Below are 18,859 nucleotides of genomic sequence, written 5' to 3'. Positions count from 1 at the left end.
GGGCCAGTGAAGTGACGTCCTCCACAACTAGACTGAAGAACAAAAGGACAGCAACTTGTCTGCTCCCCTTCCCTGACTCCTCCATGCTGTTCCCTCCCCTAATTCCCCAATAAAAAAAATCTAAAAAAAAAAAAAAATCCACAATCATCTAAACCAGTGGTTTGTTTTCAGCAGTAGACACAAATATGTATTATCCATGGGTAGACTGTGTTTATAAACTTTTCATTAAGTTGTGTAAATACAGTGTAAGTACAGCCTTAACTGTACACACAAACATATTCCATATGTACATGAAGAAATCAATTAGCAAGGTTGCTCCCTAACTATATTATTCCTCCTAAAAATCCTCTTAAATTATTTCAGCCCACATTAGTGTAATAATGGCAGACTTGTTTTTACGTTTCACTTGATAAGCATTTGTTGCACACCTATCCATCTATTCATTAATTCCACAAACATGTATTAAATGCTTATTCAGTACCAGATACTCTGCCAAGTGCCAAGTTAAATCAGACACCAATTCTATCCATAAAAAGCTCATGGTGGCACGGGGGAGAGGAGACATCCATAAATAAACACACAACATGGTGGGAAGTTACAGGACTTTCCTTGGGATAAAAGCTAGGTGAGGCATAAATTCAATCAAGGTAAAATATAATGACTAGGATGCAATGAGGAGGATGCCTAAAACTGTGGATTTCAGAGGGATGACAGATTAATACCAGATGAGAGGGTGAGAGAAGACATCTTAGATTGATTCTCGAGAGTGGTATTTTGGGCAGATGAGACAAAAATACATGATAGAAAAGTTAAAAAATCTGAAATTAATACTTATAATAAATCTACATATTCTAAGAATAGAATTTTGGCACTACAACAAAAGTATTAAAATTGCCTTAGAGAAAAAGCTATGTTGAAGTTGCAGAGACATTTATAAAAAATTGCTACATAGGAAATAATAAATATTAAATCACTCTACTCCATCATGTCAACTTTAATTTGTAATTGACTGCTAAAAATAGATTACTGTCCTTTTTAATTTTCAATTTTAATGCATATATTGAGTATTGACATTTTAATGATTTTTAGCATTAATAATAATAATTATTAACTAATTAAAGAAACTATGTATATGGAACAAAGGGAGAGAAATAAAAAAGTTATGTGGCGATGAAAAGAGGTATTTGTTAAAAAACATAAAACTCCATTTTACTCGGAAACATAAAATAGTAAAACCTTGAAGATTTCATTTCTATCCATCTCTTTATCAGTTGCTTTTCAAACTTGGTTGTGTTCATTGGTCAAAGATTTCTTATTTTTAAATTGCTGACTCATCTGAATTGCTTTCATTATCATTAGAAACATGGCTCTGCAATAAAGACGAGGTTGACTATTCTGTGGCTGATGGATGAAGCAAAATGGAATCCTTCAACCCTAAAGATGAAGGCATCAGGCACCCTGGAAATTGGATACAGCTTAATAGCCCAAGAGAACAATTTTCAGAATAGAATCCTGATCTTTTCCCCATGGATAAATCAGCTTTACTCAGCCAAGAGTGGTGGAAATATATTTTGGCCAGCAAATATATAGTTAGAAATTCATAGACTAAAAGAACTTCCTAAAGTGTGGTTGGAAAATAGATATTTTGAAAATAAGATCTCGGATAGCATTAAAAAAGTCTTCAAGAAGAAAGGCTAATCCAGTTTTGTAGTCTGTGTCCGAATACTGTATGTAGCTAGCTACTCTGGGGCAAAGGTTAAGTACATATTGTAGCAGTCCCAATCACAAAGGAGACATTAAAAATGAAATGGGTTTCCTTTACTCTCAGCACGTCAAAGTATAGACAGAAGTATGTAGGAGAAGCTGAGCTATATAAAGGCTATCTATCCTGGGATAATTTTACAGTGAATTGGTCTCAATCTATTAAGTCAATATACTGAATAATAATTTGTTGGGCACTTACTATGTGCTTGCACATGCTTTACATGTATTATTTTACTTAATCTTTATAACGACTCTATCATAAATGTATTATTCATAAATCCACTATGCAGATAAGGATTCTGAAGGACAGATTAAGTGACTTGCCCCATGTAGCACAGTAACAGCAACTCTATGCTAACCCCGACACTCAGGCTCCACAGCTAGTGCTCCAAGCATTGTATTACATAATTACTGAAAAACAAGTAAAAGAACAAACTCAAAAAAAGGCAGAGGCCTTTGGCAGAAAGGTCACAAATCATTACTGTGCAGGTCCATTACTTTCTTCTCATTTGACCTTTATTGTCAGCTAACTTCGATGCATAAATTTGGGACATGTATTCATTTATCTCAGCACTTTCTTTTTTTTCCCAGTGCACGCAATATGTCGTTGTGCCCCTGGTGTATATAGTATTTAATATGGCCAAAGACTTCCCACATGCTACTGAATTCTTAATAGGTTTGGTTTGCTGTGCTAAGTACTCATGAAAAAGGTTTCAAACTCAACATGGAGCCACTGTCTCTCATTTGCCTTATCTTTTGTCTCTTAAGCCTAAATAAATGCAGAATGGTGAAGCTGGGAGGGGTATTCAGTAGTCACACTGAGTTGGTGTTTTATCAATACTGTATAGAGTGAATGTATATTGAGCATGAAGGAATCAATGGACTCCATTTTCCCTCCTAAGTTCCCGAAGTCATTTAAGCACTTGGGAACGTATAAGCAGACGAGCAGGGTACTTTTGATGAACATTAGTCAATGAACGGCGTACTTATTTCAAATCTAACCTAATGAATTATATAATAGGTAATATATCATTTTACATAACTGTTCTATGCCTAACATCGCATTAGACCTTGTGGAAAGGATACAGCTAGACATATGAAGCATTCCTGTAAGGAGGAAGAAGTGTTCATAAGTTGCTTTGATGATGTTTTTATGCCTATAAAGTCTAATTAGTCAACAATAAAGTCCACATTTTCATAAGTTCAAGAAACCTAATTGTTATTAAAGGAAAAAATATCATATTTAAAAAAATTAATTGAGAGAAAGATTCCTTAAAAGTCTCTGAGATTAAGATTTTTTTTTAAAAAAAGCTGCAATTGAGACTTTTAATAGTATCTCTATGACATTGTCGTTTGTAACTTATAAGTAACCTCCCTTTGTGTTTTATCAAGTTCTGTTTTTTAGGTTGTAGGCTTGTTGGCATGCGCAGGATTGAATGAACTTTTCTGATTTGCACCTCACCCAGAATAAACCAGCAATGGCATGTTTTAGAGAAAAACAACAATGATGAGAATGTTTTCTCTGTTCAAATCTGTAGTCTTTCTCCTCTCTTGCAAGGAGAGTTCTTCCATGGGCCATTTTGTGCTTATCCTCTTTGAAAACAATGTGGTGTCTGGAGATGATGGGAACTGAAAGACACTAAATCCCAGGAGCACAGATGGAAATGTAAACAGGAAACCAGTGGGAAGTAAACGGCGTGGCATCTGGCACTGGGGTCTAGCAGAGGCAAACGAGCCATCTCCCCACTGCCTGTTGGCAAGATAGGGTTGTCCCCTGAAGACAAAGGCGGAAAATGGAGTCCCTCATTTTTACTCCCGCTACCAGTGATTCATGGTTAGTAGCTGCTAATGGCAGAAGGGACCTTAATTATTCAGTGAATCTGGGACAGAAAAAATGTAACATCCCTCCCATATCTCCAGATGACAGAAAAAATGGGAATTTTTCCATTGTTACATCAAAATGTGGTTATCTACTGAATGTTCTTTTGGTTTTCAAGCTTTTTTCTTTCGTCTTTGTGCCTTTGCTATCTTAGACTGCAGTCTTAATAGAAGACCACTGCTGTTAAATCTCTCTCTTCCTGAGTTCTATCCCTGGTTCAGGTCGAGGTCACTTTGCTTGGAGAGGAGATTGATTTCTCTCCAAATCAATCTCTGATTTGAAGAAGCAGCTGTTCCATTCTCATTTGTCACACAAGCAAAGACTCAAGTATAAAATTTGCTGATGTGTTTAGGGGAGACAGAGACCAACCATGGTTGGGAAATTGGAATCAGAATAGTCTTGACACACCAGTTAACATACAGGAAAGTACATATCTCTGGGAAACAGAACTTGAGCACCCCCATGAGATGTTTCAAGTCAGTGTTTTCTGACAAGAAATGGCTGTCTTGAGAGCTAGAATACGTGTATACTGTCAGAGAAGGGAGGCTGGGAACTGGGAGACATGAAATTTGTTGGTTCAAACTATCAGCTCCACATATCAACTACTGTCCAGAAGGAAAGGAGCTATTGGCAAAGCCATCCTTTGGGTCCTGAAGTTTGATCGACTGGTTGATCAAGTTGGAAGCAAAAATTTGCTGCCTGTGGGGAGAAAGGCAGACCTGAGGTCCCAAACAAGGTTTTGTTTAGGACTCTTAAAGGTTATTAAACTATAGAATGAGAGTTTTTTTTCCAACTAATTTTCAAACTAGTGGAAAAACATTTATTTAAGAACCATGAGATTTGGATTCTAATTCCAGTATTATCATCTAATTGTGTGATTATGAAAAACTGATGTAATGTCTCTGGGCTTTCTTGTGTATAAAGTGAGTAGATTGGATTAGATCAATATTGGGGTTTGCTTCCAGTTGTAAAATGCAATCATTCTAGTTTTTGCATTTTTGCATCAGATTCACTAAGGTTTGGCCATAAGAAAACACAAATTAATTTCAAATTGGACTCCCCATTTAATACATGGTGCCACTAATTTCAGATATCTGAAGCATCATCGTTTGGGTAACAACAATGTTTTTTTTGTTTTTTTTTTTCCTAACAGTTGGGGAAAGAAAGTTTGTGGAGTAGGTGAAAAATAAATTCCTAACTTCAGCAACTTAATAGCTAAGTGCTTATGTGTTGAAAATGAAAACAAGGGAAGATGAATAGCATTTTGCCTCTGACTTTGGTATTTGTGACTTGCTAGGTTGGCAAAATGAGCACATCCTAAGTAACGGTGAATTAAGAATGACTGATTAATACCTTCGATGGCAAATGGCTTCCCCACGGTAAGAAGTTTGCAGTCAGCATCTATTGACACTTCGTAATCCAGAAGGGCTTTGTCCATGATGAAGGCGTCTAGTTTCTCTGGATCATTCCTGTATTTAAGACCAAGAGAAGAAAAAAGAAAAATGATTCATTAATGGACAGGAAGTATGAAGCCTGACAGCTGGCTTTTGTTTAGGGGACAGAAACCTGGACACTAAGGGCAGCACAAGCGAGCTGGGTGCCGACTCCGCCTTGTTGACATCTCACTGACCTGTAGAGAACAGAGCAGGGGAAACAGCCCCGCTTGTAAGACAGTGTGACCTCTCTCCCATGGGTTCGTTACTGCTAAATCCAACAACAGAGCCGGAGTGACTCTGAATTGAATGGGAAGGGTCATTTCTCTTACATGAACTGAGTGAGATTTTTGTGCTAGGCATTGTATTTATTGTTCGCAATACATTTTGTCACCCATAATGACTGTGAGATGGGTGGTATTATTCCATTTTAACAGATGAGGAAATTGAGGCTCAGAGGGTTGAAGGAACTTGATCCAGGTTGCACAGCTAGGAAGTGTTGGAGCCAGGTGGGCTCATTAACCAGTATGTGGACATTCTTATTTCTTTCTGTCACGATCACTATCATATCCTTCAGAGATCAGGCATTATTTCACATTTAGAAGTAGATATAAGAAAATGCAAATAAGAAATCTAGCACTCCTGGAGAAAGGGGAGTTACGGTCTCTTTCAAGTCCGCAGGTTAGCATTCAATCAATGGAGTAGGAAGCGTATGTAATAGATCTTAGTGATCTGATTTATTATCTCCAGTGACTCATGCTTCACTCCCATCCCAGGAGGCAGTTCAGGCCAGAATCATTTAAGGAAGTGTCCCTGGACTGTTCAGTGAATTGGCTGTGACCTGGGATCAAGATGCCCACAGATGCCTTGTACATCCTTCATGTGTTCTCCCCAATTTTTGGACTTAGGCACAGAGACTATGCAGAGGAAGGCTATGCCTCAGCCCCAGGAGGGAGAAGTTTCAAACGCAACGGTTTAAGGTGTATGCAATGACTCTTGTTTTCAGTCACCTCAGATCCTTTTTGAAAGGTGTAGGACATACCTCCATTTAAGAAAGGCTTTCTGACTCTCAGCATTGTCCAAACAGCTTGGAAAAGAGAAAAATTCTTCTCTATCTCATCTGGGCTCAGTCATTCCTCATTTAGAGCCCAACATGAAGCTGCTGGAATTGAATACAGGGGTGGCATCTAAACTCGGAGGAAAGCACGACCACGGCCCATCAAAATCTAAGAGTGAAGACACTCCTACACACCTCTAAGATTCAACATCGGGCAGAAAGTATATCTTTACATGGATGGCTTTTTCTGGGGCACAAGTGGACACACAGTAAGTAGGTCAACATCCCTTTTTGGTGCCAATGACCATTGCTTCTTCCTTCTACTCTCCTAGGACGTAAAATAGCCAATTCAAAATACACTCCCTTTTCCATGGGGTATAGGATTTAAGTTACAATGAGACCTAGGTTTAACTTTAACCAAAATGAAGAACACTTAGCTCCACAGCTGTGGGAAGCTTCGGAAAGGGTTGGGGATATAATTGTCCCCAGGAGCTGATGATGAGGAACCTTAATGGAATCTCGGCAATAAAAATGGAACTGAAAGATGTTTCTTCAATCAAGGTTTTACTGCCGCAGTAGCAGAATGTACCTTGGGGGCTACACAGCAATACGTTACCATTTACCAATACTCCACAGATATTTGTGGTTGCAATAACAATAGAAAAAAATTGGGGCCCAGTTTTTCTAGCAAGTAATTCCTGAGGTCCATTCTCAGTGGTATCCTTAAGTAACGACTCCTGATTTTGGACTGCAAAGTGCAGTCTATGACAAGTCTGTATTGCGTAGGCAGGCAAGAAGCAATCAGCTCAGACTCCCATGGGGCCCGGACTCACTGGCGAGGAAGTGGCTGGGTGTGATCCAGGTATCAGTAGCTTCTGCACTGGCTGAATCATCCTTAGAGTTGGCAGAGCCTCTAGTTGTTTCTCTCATTATAGACTCATGCTCTGTCTTTTTGAGCATTCATTTCATCAAACACAAACACACAGTCATATATAAACATACTAAAAGAAATTAATACTTTAATAGGGATTAATTTATTGGGAAACCATCACCTCAGAAAGCAGGGCTTTAAGGAAGGAGGACTAAGCCCAGGGGAATTTTGATAGGAGAGGGGAGAGGCAGGTGTAACACAGGAACCCATCTTGTACAGATGACTCCAAGAGTTGTGGCCTGCAGCTCAGAGCTCTGGGAAGTCATGGGGGTAACCTGAGGACTGTGGTTGCTTAGAGTGGTGTCTAAGAGCTTAGTCAGTGCCTAGGCCAAAGTGGGGAGAAAAGCCGAGATGAGAAGTGAGGGGGCATTAATGATAAGCTCTGCCTAGATATCAATTTTACCGCGATCATTGAATCACCTGGGGAGCTTGTTAAAATGCAGACTGTGGGATGGGGCCTGAGACTGTGCATTTCTCACCAGCTCCCAGGTGCTAACTGGAATATGAATGCTACTGGAACATGGACTATTCTTTGAATACCAAGGACCTGCTTTTTTCTCTTATGGTTCCTAGGCTAGCCAGAAGGAGTGGTTGGCTTCTAGAGGCCTGATTCTAGTCCTGACTCTGACACTGCCTAGCTGTGTTACCAGGGACAGGTTGCTTCTTTGGGGCCTCAGCTGCTTCATCTGTGGCTGCTTTTCTATTTCTTCTCTCCAGGCTAGTGTGGGGCCAACTCTGAGTGTGGGGGCCTTCTCAGGTGAAGCCTCCAGAATGAATGCATATCCAGAGAGAAGTGGAATGGGGGACTGTAGCAGTGGCTCATTTCACCCTTTCACACTGCCAGAAGAACCTCGTTAGTCAGCCATTACTATCTAGCTGGGAGCTACTGCTGTCACCCTGATATCTTATTGTCTCTCTCAGCCATGAATTTGCCTGAAGAAGTGGTGGGAGGCAAAGGAAGCCTAACCTCTGGCAGAGAGGCACTCTAATGTTTTAATGTTCTTGCAAAATTAAAGTACCATTTCATAGTACTTAAACACCATATGTAACTTTGCAAATCTGAGAGCACGAGGCTTCCTGTCTAGGCTGTAGTCAAAATTCCATAAAATTGGTTTAGGGGCCTATGACTGGACCTCATGAGAAACCCAGAGCCCTTATGTCCCATAAAATTATTTATGTCCCTTCTTTCTTAAAAAAGAATTTGAGGTGGCAGGTCCTACTCTCCATTGGGAAGATTATAAAGACACCAGTTTCCTGAAACTGCACAATTCTAGGGATTGGAGGTTTGAATGTATGTCATTGTCCTGAGACCATCAGGCAGGAGGGAGAGGGTTACGCACTTATCAGGTGCGTAGTGTGGTGCTTATCAGGAGTCATTCCTTCCCTTCTCTCAGGCCAACTGGATGAGCAGATCCATGACTTCATGTACCATGATGGCACATGAAGATGTATCATCTTCCTTTGTTTTCAGCCTCACTGAATCACAGGGTCTGATAATCTGCCATGGCAACATGATTGTTCTTGATTGCTTCTCATAAATTTGGATGAGAAAAATGCAGGCATGGGGTCATTGTTTTTTATCTTATTTCCTTCCTACAGGAAATCTCTAAGATAAATTCTACTTCCTTGTGGCAAGAGGAGACAGTCTAAGAGGTCGGCTTAGAGAGCCACTGTGAAGGAAGGGGTTGCTTTGGGCCACTTTATGCTCTGGCCACATTCTCTGAGAGTTTGATCATTTCTGCACCATTGTTTCCTCAAGTGATGTCAAGCCAACATTTACTTCCCTCACCATCTGCTGCACTAATGGCCACTGGCACTCTGAGCAAAGATACTGTTAACTTGGGACCATGCAAGTAACTAGTAATCTAGGTCACATAATTAAATGCACACTATTCCATACTGCCTCCTGGATCTCATACGGTGTGAGCAGTATCGCTGAACCCACAGTGGGTATATTTGGCTGTCTTTTTCAAAAACCAACAAATACTACATCAGTAGATAAATGACTTATTTCAGAGAGAACTTTTTGGACTCAAGAGGTTGACACTCACTTCAGATACTCCACTCCATCAGGGGTGGCCGGTACGTTGTACCTTCTCATATACTCATGCATCTCTGGGAAGCTTTGCCTCACATAATCTTCAGCACTACTTTCCCGGACAGTTCCAAAGCGGAAACCTTGGGAGGGATGATGTAGCTATGGGGAAAAAAACAGAAATGTCTTTAATATAAATTGGTCTTAGGACTATTTTCAAAAATTTCCTTTTCCATAGTTCTTTGGAATGTAATAATGTAGAATTCTATGCTACATGGAGGCATAAACATGCGCATAGAAATGTGTAGATATAGGTAGATGCTCTTTCATATCCCAGCTTTCACATCAGTAATTGTTCTATCTTCAGAAGCAAACAGAAGGAAACAACAAATAGAAAATACAAAACAATTTTCTTCTTTATAGTGAGAATCTATCAGAATTCTTTAGAAACTGTATAAATTGGTATGTAGAATCAGCCTCGTTATTATAAATTGCATATCAGACAAAGTCTACAGTTAAGGTAATGAATTAAAGATTGTGCTCCTCCTTGGTTAGAAAAACACAAAGGCTAACTGAAAGCCTTGCATCCTGAGATTGAAATATACCTGATCCAAAGCAGTGAACACATCTCTTTTATGTTTATCTGTCTTTATGCTATACAGCAGGTCCTTGAATAATGTCGTTTCATTGTAACATTGATGAGATGCTGTAGAAGCTTAACTCTTGTTTATATCAATTAGCCTGTGCTAAAATTGGTTTTGTTATATGTCATTTTGCCACAGCTCCAAGAACATATCGATGTCATGAAATGAGGACTTACTGTGCTATATTTTAAGTCTGTTGAATTTATTTTTGGTGTTATTATGAAATGATCTCTTTCCTTTAAGTAACTGTATTAACCAATGCTGAGTCATGCTGTATATTTGTTCAAATGGAATAGTATGTAAGACAATTAGGAGCAACCGGGGTGGGGGGGGGAGGGCAGCAGGTGTAGACCGTCATAGGAATGTCACAGTTCTCCAGGTGCCAGACCTCGCTGTGAGAGGAGGTGGTGCACTGGGGTCCTGCAGAGGCTTTCTGTCACTAAGGACAGCAGTCAAGATAGAGCACATGAAACAGAATTTTTCATGAAAGTTGTAGAGAAGTGTTAATGTGGAAACTAGACTTAGATTATTTAAAATATTAGAGTGAACTAGGATGAGGCCATATTATGAAAACAGTCTTATACCCTGTAATAAGCTGTATTTTGTAGATTAGACTTCTCCACAATTGTTACAGTAAAGTTTTTGCTTTTTTTTTTTGGCTTCATGTTAACATATTTGATATCACTAGTTCTGACCTGAAGCCCTGGGGACAAGAATTCATACATGGGCTTCATGGAGTTTATAAAGCTCCTGAAATTATTAGCAACATTTTATGTAAATAGGTGTTTGTAATTTTCTTCTATGAGGGAGACAGCACAGTTTTTTTTTTAATAATTAGGTTTTTAAGCTGTTTACAACCCAAAAAGGTTAAGAACTCACTGAATATGGTAACAACTTATATTTGAAGATGAATTAGTTTTGACACACACTAAAGGTCTAACAATATGGCAGTAAATAAATTATATGGCACATCCTTATAGAATGGTATGCAATGTATAACTGTTTGTGAAACATATTTAATACATTTAAATATGCAAAACATTTAATAAAACAAGGCAATGCTCATATGACAAATAGAGACAAAGCCTTTGTATGGTATGATCAAGATTAAGTATGCATTGTTATTATAATGCTATGATCCCCTACATATATCATATATGAGTGGATACACACACCTTGGAAGGAACTATATCAAGATATCAGCAATGCTCGTCCTACTCATGGTGAAATTACAGGTATATTTATTTATTTATACATTGTCTACAGAAACACGCCTCATGTTTTTGAGTAGAAAAAGCTTTATTTTGCAATCAGCAAAATAAATCACTTGTTAATTTATTCAAAATTCATTGACTAGGAGCTACTGTATAGCTCTCAGAGCTCCTGGGGCCACCAAGGGAAATGCCTGCGATCATTGCCACACAGAAACTCTCCACCTGGGTGTTTGCGCTATTTCTTTGGCTGCTCTACTGTTGAGGATGTGATATGACATACCTTGTGTTTAATGTAATTGTTCCAGACACTGAACACATTCTAACATTTTATGCCATAATACCCTTAATGAGGCCTCAGCAACAGCAGCAACAGCTAACATTTGTTAAATACTTATTATGTGCCAAACATGGTGCTTAGTGCTTCACGTGCATTATCCTGTTTACTGATAATTCTCAAAACAGCTTCATAAAGAGGCCACTATCCTTACTTTCATTTTTAAACATTAGTAAACTGAAGCTCAGAGAAGTGAAGTAACTGGATAAAATCGCACAGCTGGAAGTAGTAGGGACTGGGGCAGATCCCAAGTCTGTCTGATTTCAAAGCCACCGCCCTAATCGAACACATCATCGTGACTTTTAGCTCATGGCAGCCACTGGAGAGAAGAAGTTTATCAAAAGGAACTCATTAGACCTTAGAGAGCCTTAGACCCTCTTGCAGTTCTCACAATAGCCAACTGCAGCCCTATGGCTTGAGCAAAGCAAATTAATTAGCATTTTGTCTGCCCAACACCTATTATTAAGGCCTAGATTAAGGCTTTCTATAGGAAGTCTTTGTAGTTGTCTAGTTCCACCATCCTATCCAGGTAAACAGAAACAAAAATAATTTACTGCTTATGCAGCTGTCCTGATACAGAACCTTGTACACACATAATATGTAGTCTAGGTATTTAACAATCTTTCACATTTCTCGTGTATTATCTCCTTAGGTCCTTCCAAGAAACTTATGAAATATTTCTATTACCTTCCTTTTCTAGATGAAGAAACTAAAGATTAAAAAGTTTGTCATTTGTCCAGAACTAGTAAACTTTGGACCTGGGATTCTAACCCAGACAGTCTGATTGAAAATAGTGCACTTTTCACCACTGCAAACGCTGCTTCTGATACTGTGTCACATCGACTTTTGGTCTGGTCACTACAAAATTTGCCACTTCTGAGCCAGGTAGTGAGCTAGGGGTTTTACACATTGCTAATTCTCACAATAATCCTGCAAGATAGATGTTATTTTCAATTATTTTACAGATTTCGACACTGAGACTTGGGTAAAGTAACAATCAAATTCTCACAGCTAGTAATTAGCAAGATTCAGCCCATGTCTTTTTCCCTGACATGCAGACCGAGTTTCATTCGTGTATCACAGTTACCGATTATGACACTTGGCATGTGATGGGTGCTCTATATATGATTAATTAATTTTACTGCTTAATCAGATTAATTAATTTTACTGCTATTCTTCCATCCTTTCTTCACTTGTTTAACTTCTATTCATCCTTCAACTCTCAGTTCAGTCATCCCTTCCCTAATTTGCTGTCTGTGCCAGGTCCGCCTTTCATAAAGCACTCATAGTACACATACCTTTCTTTTATATAACTTTCTTTTATATAACTTAGCACAGTTGCATTTTTCATTGTGTAATTACAAAATTTCATTGTGTAATTGTTTAGTGTCTAGACTTCCAACTTCTTTGGTGAAATGGAAGCTCTGTGTAAACTATTTAACCACTGTATTACAATGACTTAGTTGCTCAATAAAGTGCTTGATGAATAATTGACTGATAACTTTGAACCGGAGAGGGAGGTGAGAGCTTTGTCATCCCACTTAACACAAACGGAGCTAAAGATATAACTTCCAACTCAAGCTTTCAACTTAAGCCCTCTGTTTTAGGTAAAAAGGTTTTAGGTCAGTAATTAAAACACTTTTGTCTCATATATGAAAATAATTCCTTTCAGAAGGCCATTTTCTCCCATTACACTGTGGCAATACTTTCATGGCCTATGATCTATTTCTAGGCATTCTGGGCCTCTTTTCTCTGCTAAATGCATCAGTACATCATTCCTTCCCTGGACACTGGAAAGTGTCAGGAGCCAGCAGATCCAGGCTCAGAATCCCAATGGACTGGCCCTTGGTGTTTTCGCCTTTCCATGCTTTTCTGCTGCCTTTTGCTCATGGGTCTCCATATCTGCCTTGCATGGCTCTAATGCTTGTGAAGGAAACAGTTTTCAAGTTTTGAGAATGAAAAGTTCTTCAAGCATTAACATGAATAACCAGGCTCCATAGGAGAAAGCATTTTGTTAGCCTGACAGGGGCTCCACTCTAACTCAGATATTTGACAATACGGCCACCTCTTGAGTCTAAGCTACTATCGTTTCTGCTCTCTGCACATACCCTCTCTTACCCTCCAATTCAGTCAGAGTCATCTTTAGAGCCCACATCTGATCATGCCACTCGCTTGCTTAAGACCTGTCAATGGCTCCCCACTACCCTTCGGATAAAGTTGAAACTCTGCCTGTGGCCTCGAACGTCCAGCACGACCTTGCACCTGCCTTCTTCTCTCCAGCCTCATCTCCCCGCTCTCCCTGTATCCTCTCAGTTTTAGTCAGGCCTCTCAGTGCTTCCAAGGTTCTTTCTGCTTGATCAGCGCTCCTCCCCACAGTCTTCATTCTTCCTGGAATGCTTTCTCTTCCAGCTTACTTTTCCTTCGTGCAGCTAATTGTTAAATGTCACTTCTTCCGAGAAGCCTTCACTGACTTCCATTGTACCCTGCAGTTTCACATAGCATTGATAACATTTGGAATTATTGGTTCCATGTTTGCTTTTCCTGATGGCGCATAAGTTTCCATGATGGCAGGGCCCACACCGACCTCATTCGTGTGGTTGTAAGTCCTCAACAAATGTTAGCTGCTATTACTGTCATCATCATCATCATCATCATCATCATCATGCAACAAATACGGTGCTTGGCACACAGTAGATTTTTGATAAATATTTGTGTGAGTAAGTCCTCATTATTAATACAAAGTTCTCTTAGGTTAGATCCATTATCGATTTGATGCTTTTATGATACTTCACGTTGTCTTTCCTGTGAAAAATTAAAATTTTCCCCTTAATTCTTATCTTAATAAAACAATATGTTCTTTTTTATTTCTGCATGTGAGATTCTAACAGAAAAGACAATGGGCTACTCAGCAGTCACAGAATAATAGAATCAGAAAAGAGATCTGAGAAGCGATTGATGCAATCCGATTGGCTGGCATAGTCTATCCTGTGTGTCCACGTGGTGTGTAATTCAAACATCCAGCGATGTCAGAAAGTTTGAATCAAGGAGGGAGGATAAATGCATACAAAGAGCTAAAGCATTTGAGCTGGATTACAGCCATCACCAGGAAGTCCCAGAGAGAAAAGAATTTCTTTAAAGTCTCAGATAAATATTTCACCAGTTCTTCCAATTCTGTTTATATTTGTGTCAACCTCTTCAGGCCTTGGGGAAATATGTAAGGTTTAGCTAGCTATTTGTATGTGAATTGTTTAGTATTAATGGAATACTGAACTCTATCCAGAGCACCTACACCGAGAATAATCAGATATTTTGCAGGAAGCAGAGAAATGGCTCAAAACAAAATGATGCTCAGCATCACTAATCAAAAGGAAATGCAAATCAAAACCATAACGATATACCACCTCACACCTGTCAGAATGGCTATTATCAAAGTCAACAAACAATATGTGTTGGTGAGGATGTGGAGAAAAGGGAACCTCGTGCACTGCTGGTAGGACTGCAAACTGGTGCAGTCACTATGGAAAACAGTTTGGAGGTTCCTCAAAAAATTAAAAATGGAAATACCATATGACCCAGTCATTCTACTTCTGGGTATTTATCCAAAGAACACAGAAACACTCATTCAAAAAGGTATATTCACTGTAGTATTTACAATAGCCAAGATATGGAAGCAAACGAGGTGTCCATTGATAGATGAATGAATAAAGAAGATGTGGTATTTATATAGTGGAATATTATGCAGCAATAAAAAAGAATGAGATCTTGCCATTTGCAACAACATAGATGTATCGAGAGGGTATCAGGTTAAGTGAAATAAGTCAAGCAGAGAAAGACAAATACCGCATGGTTTCACTTACATGTGACATCTAAAAACAAAACAAAACAAAACAAAGACAGACTCAGAAACAGAGACCAAAGGGATGGTTACCAGAAGGGAAGGAGAAGAGGAATGGGTAAAATGGAGAAGCAGAATATAGTCAATAGTATTGTGATCAGTTTGCATGGTGACAGATGATTACTAGAATTAATGGGTCATCACATTGTGAGGTCTAAAAATGTCAACTCACTATATTGTACCCCTGAAACTAGCATAACCAATATAAGATTATATACAACTATATTTATATACTTAAATAAAAAAAATGGAAGCAAACTCAAGAAACACTCAAGCTGCTATGTCCCAGGTAAATGCGATGCTTTAGATTAAAAACAATCTTAATGTTGAATATGTTAATTTAAGGTCTACATTTGTATTTATCTGAGATTGATACTTAAATGATAAATGGAATGTAGTCATTGGACCTGGTATCAGGTCCTTCGAAGCTGGGTGGGAAGGGTCTTTCTTCACTTGCCCAATGGAATGGGGTATTGAGACCACAGCTCTTCTTCATCCATTATTTCACCCACTTAAAATCTATGCACTCTATCATATGGGGTGGTCTCAGGGTTCACAGGAGCTTGAAAAGTCATCTACTCAAATCATCCAACTCACTCCTTTATAGCAAAGCTAAATATACCACCTGGGGTTTCTTCAAAATGTAGATTCTGACTCCTTCTGTCCAGGTTGGAACCTGAGAGACTGCATTTCTAACAAGCTCGCAGTTGATGCTGATTCCTCGGTTGATGGACCAGACTTGAGCAGCAAGGCTTTATTTATAACGTCACTATGAAGTGCCTGTTAAGTCTCTGCTTGAATGTCTCCAGTGATAAGGAAATCACTCCTCTTGAGGCATGTCTTCTATTTATGAAGAAGGACTTTGTGTCCCCACCCAACCACTCTATTTGAATATATATTAATAACAATAATAATGAAATAGCAGCTACGATTTTCAAATATTTACTATATGTGAATACATTTAAATACATTTAACACAGTTGCTACTGTTATTATTTATTACTACATATGAAGAACTGAGATTCAGGGATATTCCGCACATTAAGACCAGGAGAAAGTGATAAACTAGGATCGGGATCTGACTTCCTGACTTGAAGCCCTTACCCTTGTCTATCGACAGCACTGTACATTCAGCTTTTATAGATGTTTGTTGTCCAAGGTTTCAGGATAACTTTAAATAATACATACCTGTCTGCACTACAATTTCAAAATCATTTTGGTTATTATAGGTGTGGCCACATAATTTATATTGCAAACTAGGACATTTCTTTAAAAGGGGACACTCCTGAAAATTACACAGGAACAATAGGCACACGAGGACGGTCCCCAGCAAACAGAAATGTGTGTTCACCGAGCTATTACCCGTGTTCCAAACATTAGAACACAGAAAAACGAGGCACGAATAATGTTTCTGAGCCCGGCCCAGTTTCTAATGTGAATTACTGAGTTATGTATGCTGTCATTCTTTGTCCCATGTTATTCCTATTTTCTTCTACAAAAGCTAAATTCTCCATTTAAATGTAAGCATTTTACTGCCTTTCTCTTCATTTTTAGTCTGAAGCCCTGAATGTTAGGTCAGCTAATCTCTAGTCAACAACATTCTTTGACACAGCGTTTAATTTACATGAGCTTTAGCTCAGGTCATTCTGACAAGTGGGGTCATTGCATCAAATCCCTTGTATAGACTAGGGCTCAGCAAATTATGCCCCATGGGCCAAGTCCAGCCTGCCACCTGCTTTTGTAAATCAAGTTTTACTGGAACACAGCCATCTCCTTCATTTACATATTGTCTATGGCTGCTTTCACACTACAACAGGAGAGCTGAGTAGGTGTGAAAGACACTATATGGTTTCACAAAGCCTAAAATGCAGAGGGTGCCCAAAAATGGATACACATTTGAAGAAAGGAAAAAACTGTATTAACATTGTAATACTCAATATATACCGATAACAGAAGATGAATCCAAGTCATGTGTGTACATTCTTTTTGGTGCTCCCCTGGTATTCACTGTCTGGCCCAGACAGGAAATGTTTGCTGGCCCTGGGTACAGGTGATATTGATCGAACCATCTCCTTGACTCCCATATTTCAAATTTTCCTCTCTATTCTAAAATCCCATTGGTCACTTAAGAGATGCCACCTTTCCAGGTAAATGAACAGAGACAGGTTTGAGAAGTCAAACCTGGCTTCCGGGCACTGCCCAGACTGAGGCTTTAGTTTGATGACACATCTCATTTCTAGCTGCATGGAGTAATCAATCCCCCAACAGGAGGTCCTGACTGTTACAGTCCTTTGTTTCTTTCTAGGATCAGTCACAGGAAAGGTCCCGTTATAACATTTCAGATTGACGCAACAGTATGATGCTTGGACTAATTTTAAATTTAATTTTAAATCCCAGGGGCAGGTCATGTTGCAGGGGCCTCCAGAGGCCTGAGGTTACGAGAACTGGCCAGTGATACATAAACTCATTCTAGCTGAGTTATTTCTTCATCTCATCCTTTTCTTTGCCACTTTCCTCCATTTCTCATCTCTTGGAGGCAGACTTGGTGCCTGCCATCTCATCAAAGCTGGAGTTCTTTATTATTGTCTCTATTATTTCTTCTCTTATTTTAATAATGGTAATAGCTAACTCTTATTGGATAGCGCCTTCGCTCCCTGCACTGTGCCAAGTTGTTAAACTCATCACTTCATTTCATTCTCACAGCGTCTGTCCTTTTGTGGTATATATAATCATTATCCCCATTTTAGAGACGGGGGAACTGAAGCTTGAAGCGGTTAAGCCACTTCTTGCCCAAGGCCACACAACCAGGAAGTGGCTGATCAAGGAACCGAATCCAGAAAACCTGAGTATTTGTACTATTAATCTCTCGTTTATACTGCCTTTGGGAAATATTCTTTTTCTTTGAGAAGCTATATAGATGAGAGAGGCATTTCTCAAGCCTAAGGTTCAATTTAATCCAAACAATTTGTGCAAGCTTAAAGAAATGAGACAAAGAATCCATGTCCTTTGGGTTTTTAAACAAGGTGTTCATCGGTTATAGCAAGAGCTGCAAAAACAACAACATTGAATTGTGCTGTTTACAAAACTCATTCATGCATATTATTCCATTCACCAAGCACAAGCAGTATGATAGTTTCTGTGTTCTATGAATTAAAGGAAAAAAGGAGAAGAAAAAAAGAGCTAGATGGATGGGCCAAGCTCCCTAAAACACATTCATTCATCTTGTATCCCATGGGGGGTCCAATACTTGTGCTCAGTATTCAGCAGTCTTGAGGGGGCGGTAAGAGGACTGAGCCCTGCCCCTTCCGTCCTTGCCAGCCTCACCACTTCTGCACACACATCTCTCTTGCCACACCGGCCATCTTAATGTTTCTTTTCCCCCACTCTACTTAGGTAACAGGCGGGGGCTAGGGATTGAACCTGAAGAGAGATATCCAAGTTGGAGAGGCTGTAAAAATATGGAGTCCAGGCTAGAGGAAAGATAAGTAGCTAGAGGAAATGCTAGAGATCATTTAGTCCATTCATTTATTTTTAGAGATAAAAATACAGGTAGCTTTTACCGTATTTCCCCATGTATAAGATGCACCTTTTTAAGAAAAATTTGGGGTCTAAAAACTGGGTGCATCTTATACAGTGGTTGTAGATTTTTTTTACTTGCATTTCCCGCTGAGGA

General features: G+C 39.2%; 1 protein-coding gene across 1 annotated transcript in view; it reads right to left on the bottom strand.

Annotated features, from left to right (window-relative positions):
• The window catches only part of GRIN3A (glutamate ionotropic receptor NMDA type subunit 3A), a 148,731-nt gene that overhangs the window by 36,303 nt on the left and 93,569 nt on the right, over positions 1-18,859 (bottom strand). Inside the window, exons 4-5 of the mRNA XM_019665742.1 lie at positions 9,116-9,261; positions 4,997-5,112 (exon numbers count right to left, since the gene is read on the bottom strand). Coding sequence (XP_019521287.1) covers positions 4,997-5,112; positions 9,116-9,261 — 262 coding nt within the window. The remainder of the gene's footprint in view (positions 1-4,996; positions 5,113-9,115; positions 9,262-18,859) is intronic.

The sequence above is a fragment of the Hipposideros armiger genome, unplaced genomic scaffold (assembly GCF_001890085.2).
Source record: "Hipposideros armiger isolate ML-2016 unplaced genomic scaffold, ASM189008v1 scaffold_451, whole genome shotgun sequence".
Taxonomy (NCBI): Eukaryota; Metazoa; Chordata; class Mammalia; order Chiroptera; family Hipposideridae; genus Hipposideros; species Hipposideros armiger.
The sequence above is the reverse complement of the archived record's forward strand: the minus strand, read 5'-3'. Positions and strand labels throughout refer to the sequence as shown.